This window comes from Oncorhynchus masou, chromosome 32, assembly GCF_036934945.1.
Source record: "Oncorhynchus masou masou isolate Uvic2021 chromosome 32, UVic_Omas_1.1, whole genome shotgun sequence".
Taxonomy (NCBI): domain Eukaryota; kingdom Metazoa; phylum Chordata; class Actinopteri; order Salmoniformes; family Salmonidae; genus Oncorhynchus; species Oncorhynchus masou.
The window spans coordinates 2,708,073-2,724,645 of NC_088243.1; the positions used below are offsets into that span (position 1 = coordinate 2,708,073).

The 16,573-nt window shown below is 45.6% G+C and overlaps 1 protein-coding gene across 6 annotated transcripts in view; it reads left to right on the forward strand.

The window, feature by feature from the left end:
• Positions 1–16,573, forward strand: part of fgfr3 (fibroblast growth factor receptor 3) — a 302,812-nt gene that overhangs the window by 137,427 nt on the left and 148,812 nt on the right. For 5 of the 6 annotated variants that reach the window (XM_064953089.1, XM_064953090.1, XM_064953091.1 and 2 more), the window contains one exon: positions 3,890–4,059. In XM_064953089.1, the coding sequence (XP_064809161.1) occupies positions 3,890–4,059 (170 nt within the window). The remainder of the gene's footprint in view (positions 1–3,889; positions 4,060–16,573) is intronic. The other variant, XM_064953094.1, reaches the window with a different exon arrangement.

The following is a 16,573-nucleotide window of genomic DNA, read 5'->3' on the forward strand; positions in this document are numbered from 1 at the left end:
CTTCTGGTAAGGCTTTCCACTAGATGTTGGAACATTGCTGCTATAACAGCCTCCACTCTTCTGGGAAGGCTTTCCACTAGATGTTGGAACATTGCTGCTATAACAGCCTCCACTCTTCTGGGAAGGCTTTCCACTAGATGTTGGAACGTTGCTGCTACAACAGCCTCCACTCTTCTGGGAAGGCTTTCCACTTGATGTTGGAACATTGCAGCCGAGACTTGTTTCCATCTAGCCACCAGAGCATTAGTGAGGTTGGGCACTGCTGTTGGGCGATTAGACCTGGCTCACAGTCGGTGTTCCAATTAATTTCTAAGGTGTTCGATGAGGTTGATGTCAGGGCTCTGCTCAGGCCAGTCAAGTTCTTCCACACCGATCTCGACAAAGCATTTCTATATGGACTTTGCTTTGTGCGCGCGGGCATTGTCTTACTGAAACTGGAAAGGGCCTTCCCCAAACTGTTGCCATAAAGTTGGAAGAACAGAATCGTCTAGAATGTCATTGTATTCTTAAGCATTAAGATTTCCCTTCACTGGATCCAAGGCCGAACCATGAAAAACAGCCCAGACCTCCTCCACCTAACTTTACAGTTGCCACTATGCATTGGGGCAGGTAGCATTCTCCTGGCATCCCCCACATGGTTTATAAACATATTTTATACATAATGTTGCTACTACCATCTCTTATGACCGAAAATAGCTTCTGGACATCAGAACAGCGATAATCACCACAAACTGGACAAAGATGTTTTCTTTAATGAGTCCGACACAAAGGATATCCTGCTCCCAGACCAGGTCCAAATCCTTGTCATTCGCGCGAAGAAAAGACGGAAATACAGGGGGCGGAGGTCGAGTGAGTAAACTGCCTTCACCATCCGTTCTATTGACCAACGAGCAATCACTGGAGAATAAACTGGATGATCTACGATTGAGACTATCCTACCAACAGGACATTAAAAACTATAATATCTTATGTTTCACCAAGACACGGCTGAACGACATCACGTATAATATAGGATCAGCAGGACAGAGCAGCTACTGAACGTCTGGTAAGGGGGTGTGTGTCTATTTGTCAGTAACAGCTGGAGCGCGATGTCTAATATTAAAAACCTCATGATAAACTAGACTATCTACCAAGAGAGTTTTCATCTGTATTCCTCGTAGCCGTCTATTTACCACCACAAACCGATCTTGAGACTAAGACTGCACTCAACCAACTCTATAAGGCCATAAGCAAACAAGAAAATGATCATCCAGAATTGGCGCTCCTTGTGGCTGGGGACTTTAATGCAGACAAACTTTCTACCAGCATGTCACGTGCAACCAGAGGGGAAAAAATCTTGACCACCTTTACTTCACAGAGACATACAAAGCTCTCCCTCGCCCTCCAAAGCAGGAAGTACCAGTGACTTGCTCAATACGGAAGTGGTCAGATGACGCGGATGCTACCCTACAGGGCTGTTTTGCTAGCACAGACTGGAATATGTGCCAGGATTCATTCAATGGTATACCATCTCAGTCACCGGCTTCATCAATAAGTGCATCAACGATGTTGTCCCCACAGTGACAGTACGTACATATCCAAACCAGAAGCCATGGATTACAGGCAACCGAGCTAAAGGCTAGAGCTGCCACTTTCAAGAAGCGTGACACTAATCCGGACTCTTATAAGAAATCCTGCTATATCCTCAGACGAACCATCAATCAGGCAAAGTGTCAAAACAGGACTAAGATTGAACCCTACTACACAGGCTCTGATGCTCGTCGGATGTGGCACGGCTTGCAAACTATTACTGTCTACAAAGAGATACCCAGCCTGAGCTAGCCAGTGATGCGAGCCTAAATGACGAGCAAAATTCCTTTCATGCTCGCTTCGAGACATGTAACACTGAAGCATGGGAGCAACAGCTGTTCCGGATGACTGTGTGATCACGCTCTCCGTAGCCGATGTGAGCAAGACCTTTAAACAGGTCAACATTCTCAAGGGCGCAGGGCCAGACAGATTACCAGGATGTGTACTCAGAGCATGCGCGGACCAACTGGCAAGTGTCTTCACTGAAATGTTCAACCTGAACGAGTCTGTAATACCAACATGTTTCAAGCAGACCACCATAGTCCCTGTGCCCAAGGAAGCGAAGGTAACCTGCATAAATGATTACCGCCCCGTAGCACTCATGCCGGTAGCCATGAAGTGCTTTGAAAGGTTGATCATGGCTCCCATCAACACCATCATCCCAGAAACCCTAGACTCAATTCGCATACCGCAGATTACATAATCTCAATCACACTCCACACTGCCCTTTTCAACCTGGACAAAAGGAACACCTATGTGAGAGTGCTGTTCATTGACTACAGCTCAGCGTTCAACACCATAGTGCCTTCAAAGCTCATCACTACGCTAAGGACCCTGGGACTAAACTCCTCCCTTTGCAACTGGATCCTGGACTTCCTGACGGGCCACCGCGGGGGGTAAGGGTAGGCAACAACACATCTGCCATGCTGATCCTCAACACTGGTGCCCCTTAGGGGTGCGTGCTTAAAAAGTTCTACAGCTGCACCATCGAGAGCATCCTGACCGGTTGCATCACCACCTGGTATGGCAACTGCTCGGCTTCTGACCATAAGATGCTACATATGGTAATGCGTACTGCCCAGTACATCACTGGGGCCAAGCTTCCTGACATCTAGAACCTATATACTCGGTGGTGTCAGAGAAAGGCCTAAAAATGTCAAAGACTCCAGTCACCCTAGTCATAGACTGTTCTCTCTGCTACCGCACGGCAAGCAGTACCGGAGCGCCAAGTCTGGGTCCAAAAGGCTCCTTCACAAGCCATAAAATTGCTGAATAATTAGTAAAATGGCCACCCTGACACTTTACATTGACACCACCACCATTCACTGTTTATTATCTATGCATAGTCACTTTACCCCTACCTACATTTACAAATTACGTCAACTAACCTATACCACCCCATATTGACTCGGTATCGGTACCCCCTGTATAAAGCCTTGTTATTGTTATTTTATTGTGTTACTTTTTATTACATTTTTTACTTTAGTTTATTTCAGAAATATTTTCTTAACTCTATTTCTTGAACTGCATTAATGGTTGAGGGCTTGTAAGGAAGCATTTCACGGTATTTGGCGCTTGTGAAAAATAACATTTGATTTGATTTGTTTGAGATGGTGAAGCGTGATTCATCACTCCAGAGAACGCTTTTCCACTGCTCCGGAGTCCAATAGCGGCAAGGTTTACACCATTCCAGCTGACGCTTGGCATTGTACATTGTGATCTTAGACTTGTGTTCAGCTGCTCGGCCATCCAAACCCATTTCATGAAGCTCCTGATGAACAGTTCTTGTGCTGACGTTGCTTCCAAAGGCAATTTGAAACTCAGTAGTGAGTGTTGCAACCGAGGACATAAGATTTTTATGCACAACGTGCTTCAGAACTCGGCGGTTTCATTCTGTGCGCTTGTGTTGCCTACCACTTCGTCTAGGAGCCGTTGTTGCTCCTAGACGATTCCAGTTTACAATGACAGCACTTACAGTTGACTGGGGCAATTTGGTGAAATGATTTGTTGGAAAGGTAGCATCCTGTGATGGTGCCACGTTGAAAGTCCCTGAGCTCTTCATTAAGGCCATTCTACTGCCAATGTTTGTCTATGGAGATTCCATGGCTGTGGGCTCGATTTTATACACCTGTCAGCAACGTGTGCGGCTGAAATAGCCGAATCCACTAATTTGAAGGGGTGTCCACACACTGCTGTATATATAATGCATCTAGTTTATGTGTCAACATCTGGCTATTTATATTAATCAGGAAGTTAAATCTGATACACTCAAACAGTCCACGATGACTAACATGCCCTCCTCTCTCTCCTGTCCAATCAGAAGGCCCGTATTGGACCAGACCGGACCGCATGGAGAAGAAGCTCCTCGCTATCCCAGCAGCCAATACTGTCAAATTCCGTTGCGCTGCCGCTGGAAACCCCACGCCCTCCATCCATTGGCTGAAGAATGGGAAGGAGTTTAAGGGTGAACAGAGGATGGGCGGGATCAAGGTGAGTCAGACAACCAATCAGACATTAGTAGTCAGAATTTAGTCGACAGAGGTATACAGAGTTCTTACCAAGGAGGCGTCCAAAAAAGCACCCTATTCCCTACATAGTGCACTACTTTTGACCAAGGCCCTATAGAGCAGAACTTTAAGCCCTACGGACCCTTGTCAAAAGTAGTGCACTATATAAGAAATAGGATGCCAAGCCAGGTTTAATTCCTACTATATAAGATATATAAGAGTATGAAATGTATGAAATAGGCTGTTTGATAATGAAGCCTAAGCAACCTGCATACACATTGTTTGAAGTACAATAGACCAACATAGCTACTGTAGTTGGTCAAAGCTGTGTGCTGGAAAACCTTGGTGGAGCATGGGTGGAGTAGGCATTGTGTTGCTGGAAAACCTTGGTAGGGCATGGGTGGAGTAGGCATTGTGGTGCTGGTAAACCTTGGTAGGGCATGGGTGGAGTAGGCATTGTGTTGCTGTAAAACCTTGGTAGGGCATGGGTGGAGTAGGCATTGTGGTGCTGTAAAACCTTGGTAGGGCATGGGGGGAGTAGGCATTGTGGTGCTGGTAAACTTTGGTAGGGCATGGGTGGAGTAGGCATTGTGGTGCTGGAAAACCTTGGTAGGGCATGGGTGGAGTAGGCATTGTGGTGCTGGTAAACCTTGGTAGAGCATGGGTGGAGTAGGCATTGTGTTGCTGTAAAACCTTGGTAGAGCATGGGTTGAGTAGGCATTGTGTTGCTGTAAAACCTTGGTAGAGCATGGGTGGAGTAGGCATTGTGTTGCTGTAAAACCTTGGTAGGGCATGGGTGGAGTAGGCATTGTGGTGCTGTAAAACCTTGGTAGGGCATGGGGGGAGTAGGCATTGTGGTGCTGGTAAACTTTGGTAGGGCATGGGTGGAGTAGGCATTGTGGTGCTGGAAAACCTTGGTAGGGCATGGGTGGAGTAGGCATTGTGGTGCTGGTAAACCTTGGTAGAGCATGGGTGGAGTAGGCATTGTGTTGCTGTAAAACCTTGGTAGAGCATGGGTGGAGTAGGCATTGTGTTGCTGTAAAACCTTGGTAGGGCATGGGTGGAGTAGGCATTGTGTTGCTGTAAAACCTTGGTAGAGCATGGGTGGAGTAGGCATTGTGTTGCTGTAAAACCTTGGTAGGGCATGGGTGGAGTAGGCATTGTGTTGCTGTAAAACCTTGGTAGGGCATGGGTGGAGTAGGCATTGTGTTGCTGTAAAACCTTGGTAGGGCATGGGTGGAGTAGGCATTGTGTTGCTGTAAAACCTTGGTAGAGCATGGGTGGAGTAGGCATTGTGTTGCTGTAAAACCTTGGTAGGGCATGGGTGGAGTAGGCATTGTGTTGCTGTAAAACCTTGGTAGGGCATGGGTGGAGTAGGCATTGTGTTGCTGTAAAACCTTGGTAGGGCATGGGTTGAGTAGGCATTGTGTTGCTGTAAAACCTTGGTAGAGCATGGGTGGAGTAGGCATTGTGTTGCTGTAAAACCTTGGTAGGGCATGGGTGGAGTAGAATTGTGTTGCTGTAAAACCTTGGTAGGGCATGGGTGGAGAAGGCATTGTGTTGCTGTAAAACCTTGCTAGGGCATGGGTGGAGTAGGCATTGTGTTGCTGTAAAACCTTGGTAGGGCATGGGTGGAGTAGAATTGTGTTGCTGTAAAACCTTGGTAGGGCATGGGTGGAGAAGGCATTGTGTTGCTGTAAAACCTTGCTAGGGCATGGGTGGAGTAGGCATTGTGGTGCTGTAAAACCTTGGTAGGGCATGGGTGGAGTAGGCATTGTGGTGCTGTAAAATCTTGGTAGGGCATGGGTGGAGTAGGCATTGTGTTGCTCATTTGAATTTCCTTGATTCTTCAGCTTCAGACCAATGCCTACTTCCCACTTAAACATAGTTTTTAATTTTTCATTTCCATGGTTTTTAGAAGGTCATTTTCTGTTCGAGGAACTGCACACGCTGATTTGTTTTTTGGGCACCTCAAGAAATGCTGGCAGCCATGACAGATGCCAAACGCGAGTTGGCTTGTGGGTGGGGTTAGCTGGTGGGTGGGTTTAGCTTGCGGGTGGGGTTATCTTGTGGGTGGGGTTTGATGTGAGTGTTTTTTGGGTGTGTCCTTTCCAACACCACACATCCATCTGTCAGAACCTTGCAGCTGTTTCCTCAATCACAAAAAGCAAACCTCCTGCAGGTTGAGGTCCATAACTACAGGCAGATTGTATGCTGAGATGCCAAAGGAAGCTTTGAATTGGTCCGTAGCCTACAGAGTAATACCACAATAATGTATTAGCTAAATGTATGTACACTAAACAAAAATGAGCTGAAATATAAGATCCCAGAAATGTTCCATACGCACAAAAAGCTTATTTGTCTTAAATGTGGTGCACGAATGTGTTTAGATCCCTGCGAGTGAGAATGTATCCTTTGACAAGATAATCCATCCACCTGACAGGTGTGGCATATCAAGAAGCTGATTAAACAGCATGATCATTACACAGGTGCACCTTGTGCTGGGGACAATAATTGGCCCCTCTAAAATGTGCAGTTTTGTTTTGAGGCAGTGTGCAATTGGAATGCTGATTGCAAGAATATCCACCAGAACTGTTGCCAGATAATTTAATGTTAATTTCTCTACCATAAGCCGCCTTCAACATTGTTTTAGAGAATTTGGCAGTACGTCCAAACGGCCTCACAACCGTAGACCACGTGTATGGCGTTGTGTCGGCGAGCGGTTTGCTGATGTCAACGTTGTGAACAGACTGTCCCATGGTGGCAGTGGAGTTTTGGTATGGGCAGGCATAAGCTACGGACAACGAAAACAGAGTTGCATTTTATCAATTGCAATTTGAATGCACAAAGATACCATGAAGAAATCCTACGGCCCATTGTCGTGCCATTCATCCGCTGCCATCACCGCTGCCATGCACGGCCCGATGTCTCAAGGATCTGGACACAATTTCTGGAAACTGAAAATGTCTTGGCCTGCATACTCACCAGACAGGTTTGGGATGCTCTGGATCGATTTGTAGGACAGCGCATTTCCAGTTCCTGCCAATATCCAGCAACTTCGCACAGCCACTGCAGAGTGGAACAACATTCCACAGGCCACAATCAACAGCCTGATCAACTCTATACGAAGGAGATGGGTCGTGCTGCATGAGGCAAATGGAGGTCACACCAGATACTGACTGGTTTTCTGATCCACACCAGATACTGACTGGTTTTCTGATCCACACCAGATACTGACTGGTTTTCTGATCCACACCAGATACTGACTGGTTTTCTGATCCACACCAGATACTGACTGGTTTTCTGATCCACACCCCTAATTGTTTTTAAGGAGTCTGTGACCACCAGATGCATATCTGTATTCCCAGTGAAATCCATATATTAAGGCCTATTTCATGTATTTCAATATAATTGATTTCCTTACAACAATCTTTGAAATTGTTGCATGTTGAGTTGATATTTGTAATTATAAAAGACAGCATTAGAGGAAGGGAGGAAAGGACAACTAATGAAGTAATATATATAAGTACAAGGAACTGGAACATAAAAGTAGTCAAAAGGAATCAATAAGGTGGAAATAGAAACAAAACAAAAGGACATGGATGGATGAATGTTTGTGTGAAAAGTGTGATGAGTTGACTTTTGACACATTTTGTTACAAAACAGCCTTATTCTAAAATGGATTAAACAAAAACATTTCCTCTACTCAGAATACGCCAGAATACGCCATAATGACAAAGCAAAACAGGAAATTATTATTTAAAACTGAAATACCTTACATAAGTATTTATTCATTTATTTATCTCACCTTTATTTAACCAGGTAGGCCAGTTGAGAACAAGTTCTCATTTACTACTATGTCCTGGCAAAAAACAACACAGAGTTGCACATAGGATAAACAAAAGTACAGTCAAAACACAATATATAAATATGTGTACAGTGTGTGCAAATGGAGTAAGGAGGTAAGGCAATAAATAGGCCATAGTAGAGAGGTAATTACAATTTAGCAAATTAACACTGAAGTCATAGATGTGCAGATGATGATGTGCAAGTAGAAATACTGGTGTGCAAAAGAGTGAAAAAGTAAATAAAAACAGTATGGGGATGAGGTAGGTAGATTGGGTTTGGCTATTTACAGATGGGCAATGTACATCTGCAGCGATCGGTACGCTGCTCAGATAGCTGATGTTTAAAGTTAGAGAGGGAGATATAGGTCTCCAACTTCAGCGATTTTTGCAATTCGTTCCAGTCATTGGCAGCAGAGAAATGGAAGGAAAGGCAGCCAAAGTGGGTGTTAGCTTTGGAGATGACCAATGAGATATACCTGCTGGAGCGCGTGCTACGGGTGGGTGTTGCTATGGTGACCTGTGAGCTGAGATAAGGAGGAGCTTTTCCTCGCAAAGACTTATAGATGACCTGGAGCCAGTGGGTCTGGCGACGAATATGTAGCGAGGGCCAGCCGACTAGAGCATACAGGTCGCAGTGGTGGGTGGTATAAGGTGCTTTAGTAACAAAACGGATGGCACTGTGATAAACTGCATCCAGTTTGCTGAGTAGAGTGTTGGAAACTATTTTGTAGATGACATCGCCGAAGTCGAGGATCGGTAGGATAGTCAGTTTTACGAGGGAATGTTTGGCAGCGTGAGTGAAGGAGGCTTTGTTGCGAAATAGGAAGCCAATTCTGGATTTAATTTTGGATTGGAGATGCTTAATATGAGTCTGGAAGGAGAGTTTACAGTTTAGCCAGACACCTAGGTATTTGTACTTGTCCACTTATATACATAGTCCACATAGCGTTTAAGAGCAGTTGGAGGCCACAGAAGGAGAGTTGTATGGCATTGAAGCTCGTTTGGAGGTTTGTTAACACAGTGTCCAAAGAAGGGCCAGTTGTATACAGAATGGTGTCGTCTGCATAGAGGTGGATCAAGGAATCACCCGCAGCAAGAGCGACATCATTGATATATACAGAGAAAAGAGTCGGCCCGAGAATTGAACCCTGTGGTACACCCATAGAGTCTGCCAGAGGTCCGGACAACAGGCCCTCCAATTTGACACACTGAACTCTATCTGAGAAGTAGATGGTGAATCAGGTGAGGCAGTCATTTGAGAAACCAAGGCTGTATAAGAATACGGTGATTGACAGAGTCAAAAGCCTTGGCCAGGTCATTGAAGACGGCTGTACAGTACTGTCTTTTATTGATGGCGGTTATGATATCATTTAGTACCTTGAGCGTGGCTGAGGTGCACCCGTGACCAGCCCGGAATCCGGATTGCACAGCGGAGAATGTACGGTGGGATTTGAAATGGTCAGTGATCTGTTTGTTCACTTGGCTTTCGAAGACATGGCTTTCGAAGACTTTAGAAAGGCAGGGCAGGATGGATGTAACAGTTTGGGTCTAGAGTGTCAATTTGGGTCTAGAGTGTCTCCTCCTTTGAAGAGGGGGATGACCGTGGCAGCATTCCAATCTTTGGGAATCTCGGACAATACGAAAGAGAGGTTGAACCGACTAGTAATAGGGGTTGCAACATTGGCGGCGGATAATTTTATAAAGAGAGGGTCCAGATTGTCTAGCCCAGCTGATTTGTACGGGTCCAGGTTTTGCCGCTCTTTCAGAACATCAGCTATCTGGATTTGGGTGAAGGAGAAGCAGGGGAGGCTTGGGTAAGTAGCTGTGGGGGGTGCAGAGCTGTTGGCCGTGGTTTGGGTAGCCAGGAGGAAAGCCTGGCCAGCCGTAGAGAAATGCTTGAAATTCTCGATTATTGTGGATTTATCGTTGGTGATAGTGTTTCCTAGCCTCGGTGCAGTGGGCAGCTGGGAGTTAGAGCTACAGGATGCAAATATCTGTTTGAAAAAGCTAGACTTTGCTTTCCTAACTGACTGTGTGTATTGGTTCCTGGCTTCCCTGAAAAGTTGCATATCCCTGGGACTATTCGATGCTAGTGCAGTACGCCACAGGATGTTTTTGTGCTGGTCGAGTGTAGTCAGGTCTGAAGTGAACCAAGGGCTATGTCTGTTCTTAGTTCTACATTTTTTGAAAGGGGCTTATCTAAGATGGTGAGGAAATTACTTTTAAAGAACTACCAGGCATCCTCTACTGACGGGATGAGGTCAATATCCTTCCAGGATACCTGGGCCAGATTGATTAGAAAGGCCTGCTCGCAGAAGTTTTTTAGGGAGCGTTTGACAGTGATGAGGGGTGGTTGTTTGACCGTGGACCCATAACGAATGGTCAAACAACCACCCCTCATCACTGTCAAACGCAAGTGGTCGCTGAGGGCAAGTTGGTCAGGATAATATCTATGAGAGTGCCCATGTTTACGGATTTAGGATTGTACCTGGTGGGTTCCTTGATGATTTGTGTGAGATTGAGGGCATCTAGCTTAGATTGTAGGACGGCCGGGGTGTTAAGCATATCCCAGTTTAGGTCACCTAACAGAACGAACTCTGAAGATAGATGGGGGGGCATTCAATTCGCATATGGTGTTGAGATGTTTCTACAACTTGATTGGAGACCATCTGTGGTAAATTCAATTGATTGGACATGATTTGGAAAGGCACACACCTGTCTATAAAAGGTCCCACAGTTGACAGTGCATGTCAGAGCAACACCAAGCGATGAGGTCGAAGAAATTGTCCATTAAGCTCTGAGACAGGATTGTGTCGAGTCACAGATCTGGGGATGGGTACCAAAAAATGTCTGCAGCATTGAAGGTCCCCAAGAACACAATGGCCTCCATCATTCTTAACTGGAATAATCTTGGAACCTCCAAGACTCTTCTTAGAACTGCCTGGCCGCCCGGCCAAACTGGGACATCCTACAGGGAGGAGACATCCTACAGCGGGGAGGAGACATCATACAGGGGGGGAGGAGACATCCTACAGAGAGGAGGAGACATCCTACAGGGAGGAGGAGATATCCCACAGGGAGGGGGAGACATCCTACAGGGAGGAGGATACATCCTACAGGGAGGAGGATACATCCTACAGGGAGGAGAAGACATCCTACAGGGAGAAGAAGACATCCTACAGGGAGGAGACATCCTACAGGGAGGAGGAGACATCCTACAGGGAGGAGGAGACATCCTACAGGGAGGAGGAGACATCCTACAGGGAGGAGGAGACATCCTACTGGGAGGAGGAGACATCCTACTGGGAGGAGGAGACATCCTACAGGGGGGAGGAGACATCCTACAGGGAGGAGGAGACATCCTAAAGGGAGGAGAAGACATCCTACAGGGAGGAGGAGGCATCCTACAGGGAGGAGGAGACATCCTACAGGGAGGAGGAGACAGCCTACAGGGAGGAGACATTTCCTGTAGTCCTGACCAGACATAAACGTCTATATACCTGGTAGATAGCAGAGTTTCCTGTAGTCCCTTTCCAGACATAAACGTCTATATACCTGGTAGATACCAGAGTTTCCTGTAGTCCCTTTCCAGACATAAACTCCTATATACCTGGTAGATAGCAGAGTTTCCTGTAGTCCTGACCAGACATAAACTCCTATATACCTGGTAGAGAGCAGAGTTTCCTGTAGTCCTGGCCAGACATAAACTCCTATATACCTGGTAGAGACCAGAGTTTCCTGTAGTCCTGGCCAGACATAAACTCCTATATACCTGGTAGAGAGCAGAGTTTCCTGTAGTCCCTTTCCAGACATAAACTCCTATATACCTGGTAGAGAGCAGAGTTTCCTGTAGTCCTGACCAGACATAAACTCCTATATACCTGGTAGATACCAGAGTTTCCTGTAGTCCTGGCCAGACATAAACTCCTATATACCTGGTAGAGAGCAGAGTTTCCTGTAGTCCCTTTCCAGACATAAACTCCTATATACCTGGTAGAGAGCAGAGTTTCCTGTTGTCCTGACCAGACATAAACTCCTATATACCTGGTAGATACCAGAGTTTCCTGTAGTCCTGGCCAGACATAAACTCCTATATACCTGGTAGAGAGCAGAGTTTCCTGTAGTCCCTTTCCAGACATAAACTCCTATATACCTGGTAGAGAGCAGAGTTTCCTGTAGTCCTGACCAGACATAAACTCCTATATACCTGGTAGAGAGCAGAGTTTCCTGTAGTCCTGACCAGACATAAACTCCTATATACCTGGTAGATACCAGAGTTTCCTGTCGTCCTGGCCAGACATAAACTCCTATATACCTGGTAGAGAGCAGAGTTTCCTGTAGTCCTGGCCAGACATAAACTCCTATATACCTGGTAGATACCAGAGTTTCCTGTAGTCCTGACCAGACATAAACTCCTATATACCTGGTAGATACCAGAGTTTCCTGTAGTCCTGGCCAGACATAAACTCCTATATACCTGGTAGATACCAGAGTTTCCTGTAGTCCTGGCCAGACATAAACTCCTATATACCTGGTAGATACCAGAGTTTCCTGTCGTCCTGGCCAGACATAAACTCCTATATACCTGGTAGATACCAGAGTTTCCTGTAGTCCTGACCAGACATAAACTCCTATATACCTGGTAGAGAGCAGAGTTTCCTGTAGTCCTGGCCAGACATAAACTCCTATATACCTGGTAGAGAGCAGAGTTTCCTGTAGTCCTGGCCAGACATAAACTCCTATATACCTGGTAGATACCAGAGTTTCCTGTAGTCCTGGCCAGACATAAACTCCTATATACCTGGTAGAGAGCAGAGTTTCCTGTAGTCCTGACCAGACATAAACTCCTATATACCTGGTAGAGAGCAGAGTTTCCTGTAGTCCCTTTCCAGACATAAACTCCTATATACCTGGTAGAGAGCAGAGTTTCCTGTAGTCCTGACCAAACATAAACTCCTATATACCTGGTAGAGAGCAGAGTTTCCTGTAGTCCTGACCAGACATAAACTCCTATATACCTGGTAGATAGCAGAGTTTCCTGTAGTCCTGACCAGACATAAATTCCTATATACCTGGTAGATACCAGAGTTTCCTGTAGTCCTGACCAGACATAAACTCCTATATACCTGGTAGATACCAGAGTTTCCTGTAGTCCTGGCCAGACATAAACTCCTATATACCTGGTAGAGAGCAGAGTTTCCTGTAGTCCTGACCAGACATAAACTCCTATATACCTGGTAGATACCAGAGTTTCCTGTAGTCCTGACCAGACATAAACTCCTATATACCTGGTAGAGAGCAGAGTTTCCTGTAGTCCTGACCAGACATAAACTCCTATATACTTGGTAGATAGCAGAGTTTCCTGTAGTCCTGACCAGACATAAACTCCTATATACCTGGTAGAGAGCAGAGTTTCCTGTTGTCCTGGCCAGACATAAACTCCTATATACCTGGTAGAGAGCAGAGTTTCCTGTAGTCCTGACCAGACATAAACTCCTATATACCTGGTAGATACCAGAGTTTCCTGTAGTCCTGGCCAGACATAAACTCCTATATACCTGGTAGATACCAGAGTTTCCTGTAGTCCTGACCAGACATAAACTCCTATATACCTGGTAGAGAGCAGAGTTTCCTGTAGTCCTGGCCAGACATAAACTCCTATATACCTGGTAGAGAGCAGAGTTTCCTGTAGTCCTGACCAGACATAAACTCCTATATACTTGGTAGATAGCAGAGTTTCCTGTAGTCCTGACCAGACATAAACTCCTATATACCTGGTAGAGAGCAGAGTTTCCTGTAGTCCTGGCCAGACATAAACTCCTATATACCTGGTAGATAGCAGAGTTTCCTGTAGTCCTGACCAGACATAAACTCCTATATACCTGGTAGAGAGCAGAGTTTCCTGTAGTCCTGGCCAGACATAAACTCCTATATACCTGGTAGATACCAGAGTTTCCTGTAGTCCTGACCAGACATAAACTCCTATATACCTGGTAGATACCAGAGTTTCCTGTAGTCCTGACCAGACATAAACTCCTATATACCTGGTAGAGAGCAGAGTTTCCTGTAGTCCTGGCCAGACATAAACTCCTATATACCTGGTAGATACCAGAGTTTCCTGTAGTCCTGACCAGACATAAACTCCTATATACCTGGTAGATAGCAGAGTTTCCTGTAGTCCTGGCCAGACATAAACTCCTATATACCTGGTAGAGAGCAGAGTTTCCTGTAGTCCTGACCAGACATACCTGGTAGAGAGCAGAGTTTCCTGCAGTCCTGACCAGACATAAACTCCTATATACCTGGTAGAGAGCAGAGTTTCCTGTAGTCCTGGCCAGACATAAACTCCTTTATACCTGGTAGATACCAGAGTTTCCTGTAGTCCTGACCAGACATAAACTCCTATATACCTGGTAGATAGCAGAGTTTCCTGTAGTCCTGACCAGACATAAACTCCTATATACCTGGTAGAGAGCAGAGTTTCCTGTAGTCCTGGCCAGACATAAACTCCTATATACCTGGTAGAGAGCAGAGTTTCCTGTAGTCCTGACCAGACATAAACTCCTATATACCTGGTAGATACCAGAGTTTCCTGTAGTCCTGGCCAGACATAAACTCCTATATACCTGGTAGATACCAGAGTTTCCTGTAGTCCTGGCCAGACATAAACTCCTATATACCTGGTAGAGAGCAGAGTTTCCTGTAGTCCTGGCCAGACATAAACTCCTATATACCTGGTAGATAGCAGAGTTTCCTGTAGTCCTGGCCAGACATAAACTCCTATATACCTGGTAGATACCAGAGAGTTTCCTGTAGTCCTGGCCAGACATAAACTCCTATATACCTGGTAGAGAGCCAGAGTTTCCTGTAGTCCTGTAGTCCTGGCCAGACATAAACTCCTATATACCTGGTAGATACCAGAGTTTCCTGTAGTCCTGGCCAGACATAAACTCCTATATACCTGGTAGATACCAGAGTTTCCTGTAGTCCTGGCCAGACATAAACTCCTATATACCTGGTAGATAGCAGAGTTTCCTGTAGTCCTGGCCAGACATAAACTCCTATATACCTGGTAGATACCAGAGTTTCCTGTAGTCCTGGCCAGACATAAACTCCTATATACCTGGTAGATACCAGAGTTTCCTGTAGTCCTGGCCAGACATAAACTCCTATATACCTGGTAGAGAGCAGAGTTTCCTGTAGTCCTGGCCAGACATAAACTCCTATATACCTGGTAGATACCAGAGTTTCCTGTAGTCCTGGCCAGACATAAACTCCTATATACCTGGTAGATAGCAGAGTTTCCTGTAGTCCTGACCAGACATAAACTCCTATATACCTGGTAGAGAGCAGAGTTTCCTGTAGTCCTGGCCAGACATAAACTCCTATATACCTGGTAGAGAGCAGAGTTTCCTGTAGTCCTGGCCAGACATAAACTCCTATATACCTGGTAGATACCAGAGTTTCCTGTAGTCCTGACCAGACATAAACTCCTATATACCTGGTAGAGAGCAGAGTTTCCTGTAGTCCTGGCCAGACATAAACTCCTATATACCTGGTAGAGAGCAGAGTTTCCTGTAGTCCTGGCCAGACATAAACTCCTATATACCTGGTAGAGAGCAGAGTTTCCTGTAGTCCTGGCCAGACATAAACTCCTATATACCTGGTAGATACCAGAGTTTCCTGTAGTCCTGGCCAGACATAAACTCCTATATACCTGGTAGAGAGCAGAGTTTCCTGTAGTCCTGACCAGACATAAACTCCTATATACCTGGTAGAGAGCAGAGTTTCCTGTAGTCCCTTTCCAGACATAAACTCCTATATACCTGGTAGAGAGCAGAGTTTCCTGTAGTCCTGACCAAACATAAACTCCTATATACCTGGTAGAGAGCAGAGTTTCCTGTAGTCCTGACCAGACATAAACTCCTATATACCTGGTAGATAGCAGAGTTTCCTGTAGTCCTGACCAGACATAAACTCCTATATACCTGGTAGATACCAGAGTTTCCTGTAGTCCTGACCAGACATAAACTCCTATATACCTGGTAGATACCAGAGTTTCCTGTAGTCCTGGCCAGACATAAACTCCTATATACCTGGTAGAGAGCAGAGTTTCCTGTAGTCCTGACCAGACATAAACTCCTATATACCTGGTAGATACCAGAGTTTCCTGTAGTCCTGACCAGACATAAACTCCTATATACCTGGTAGAGAGCAGAGTTTCCTGTAGTCCTGACCAGACATAAACTCCTATATACTTGGTAGATAGCAGAGTTTCCTGTAGTCCTGACCAGACATAAACTCCTATATACCTGGTAGAGAGCAGAGTTTCCTGTTGTCCTGGCCAGACATAAACTCCTATATACCTGGTAGAGAGCAGAGTTTCCTGTAGTCCTGACCAGACATAAACTCCTATATACCTGGTAGATACCAGAGTTTCCTGTAGTCCTGGCCAGACATAAACTCCTATATACCTGGTAGATACCAGAGTTTCCTGTAGTCCTGACCAGACATAAACTCCTATATACCTGGTAGAGAGCAGAGTTTCCTGTAGTCCTGGCCAGACATAAACTCCTATATACCTGGTAGATAGCAGAGTTTCCTGTAGTCCTGACCAGACATAAACTCCTATATACCTGGTAGAGAGCA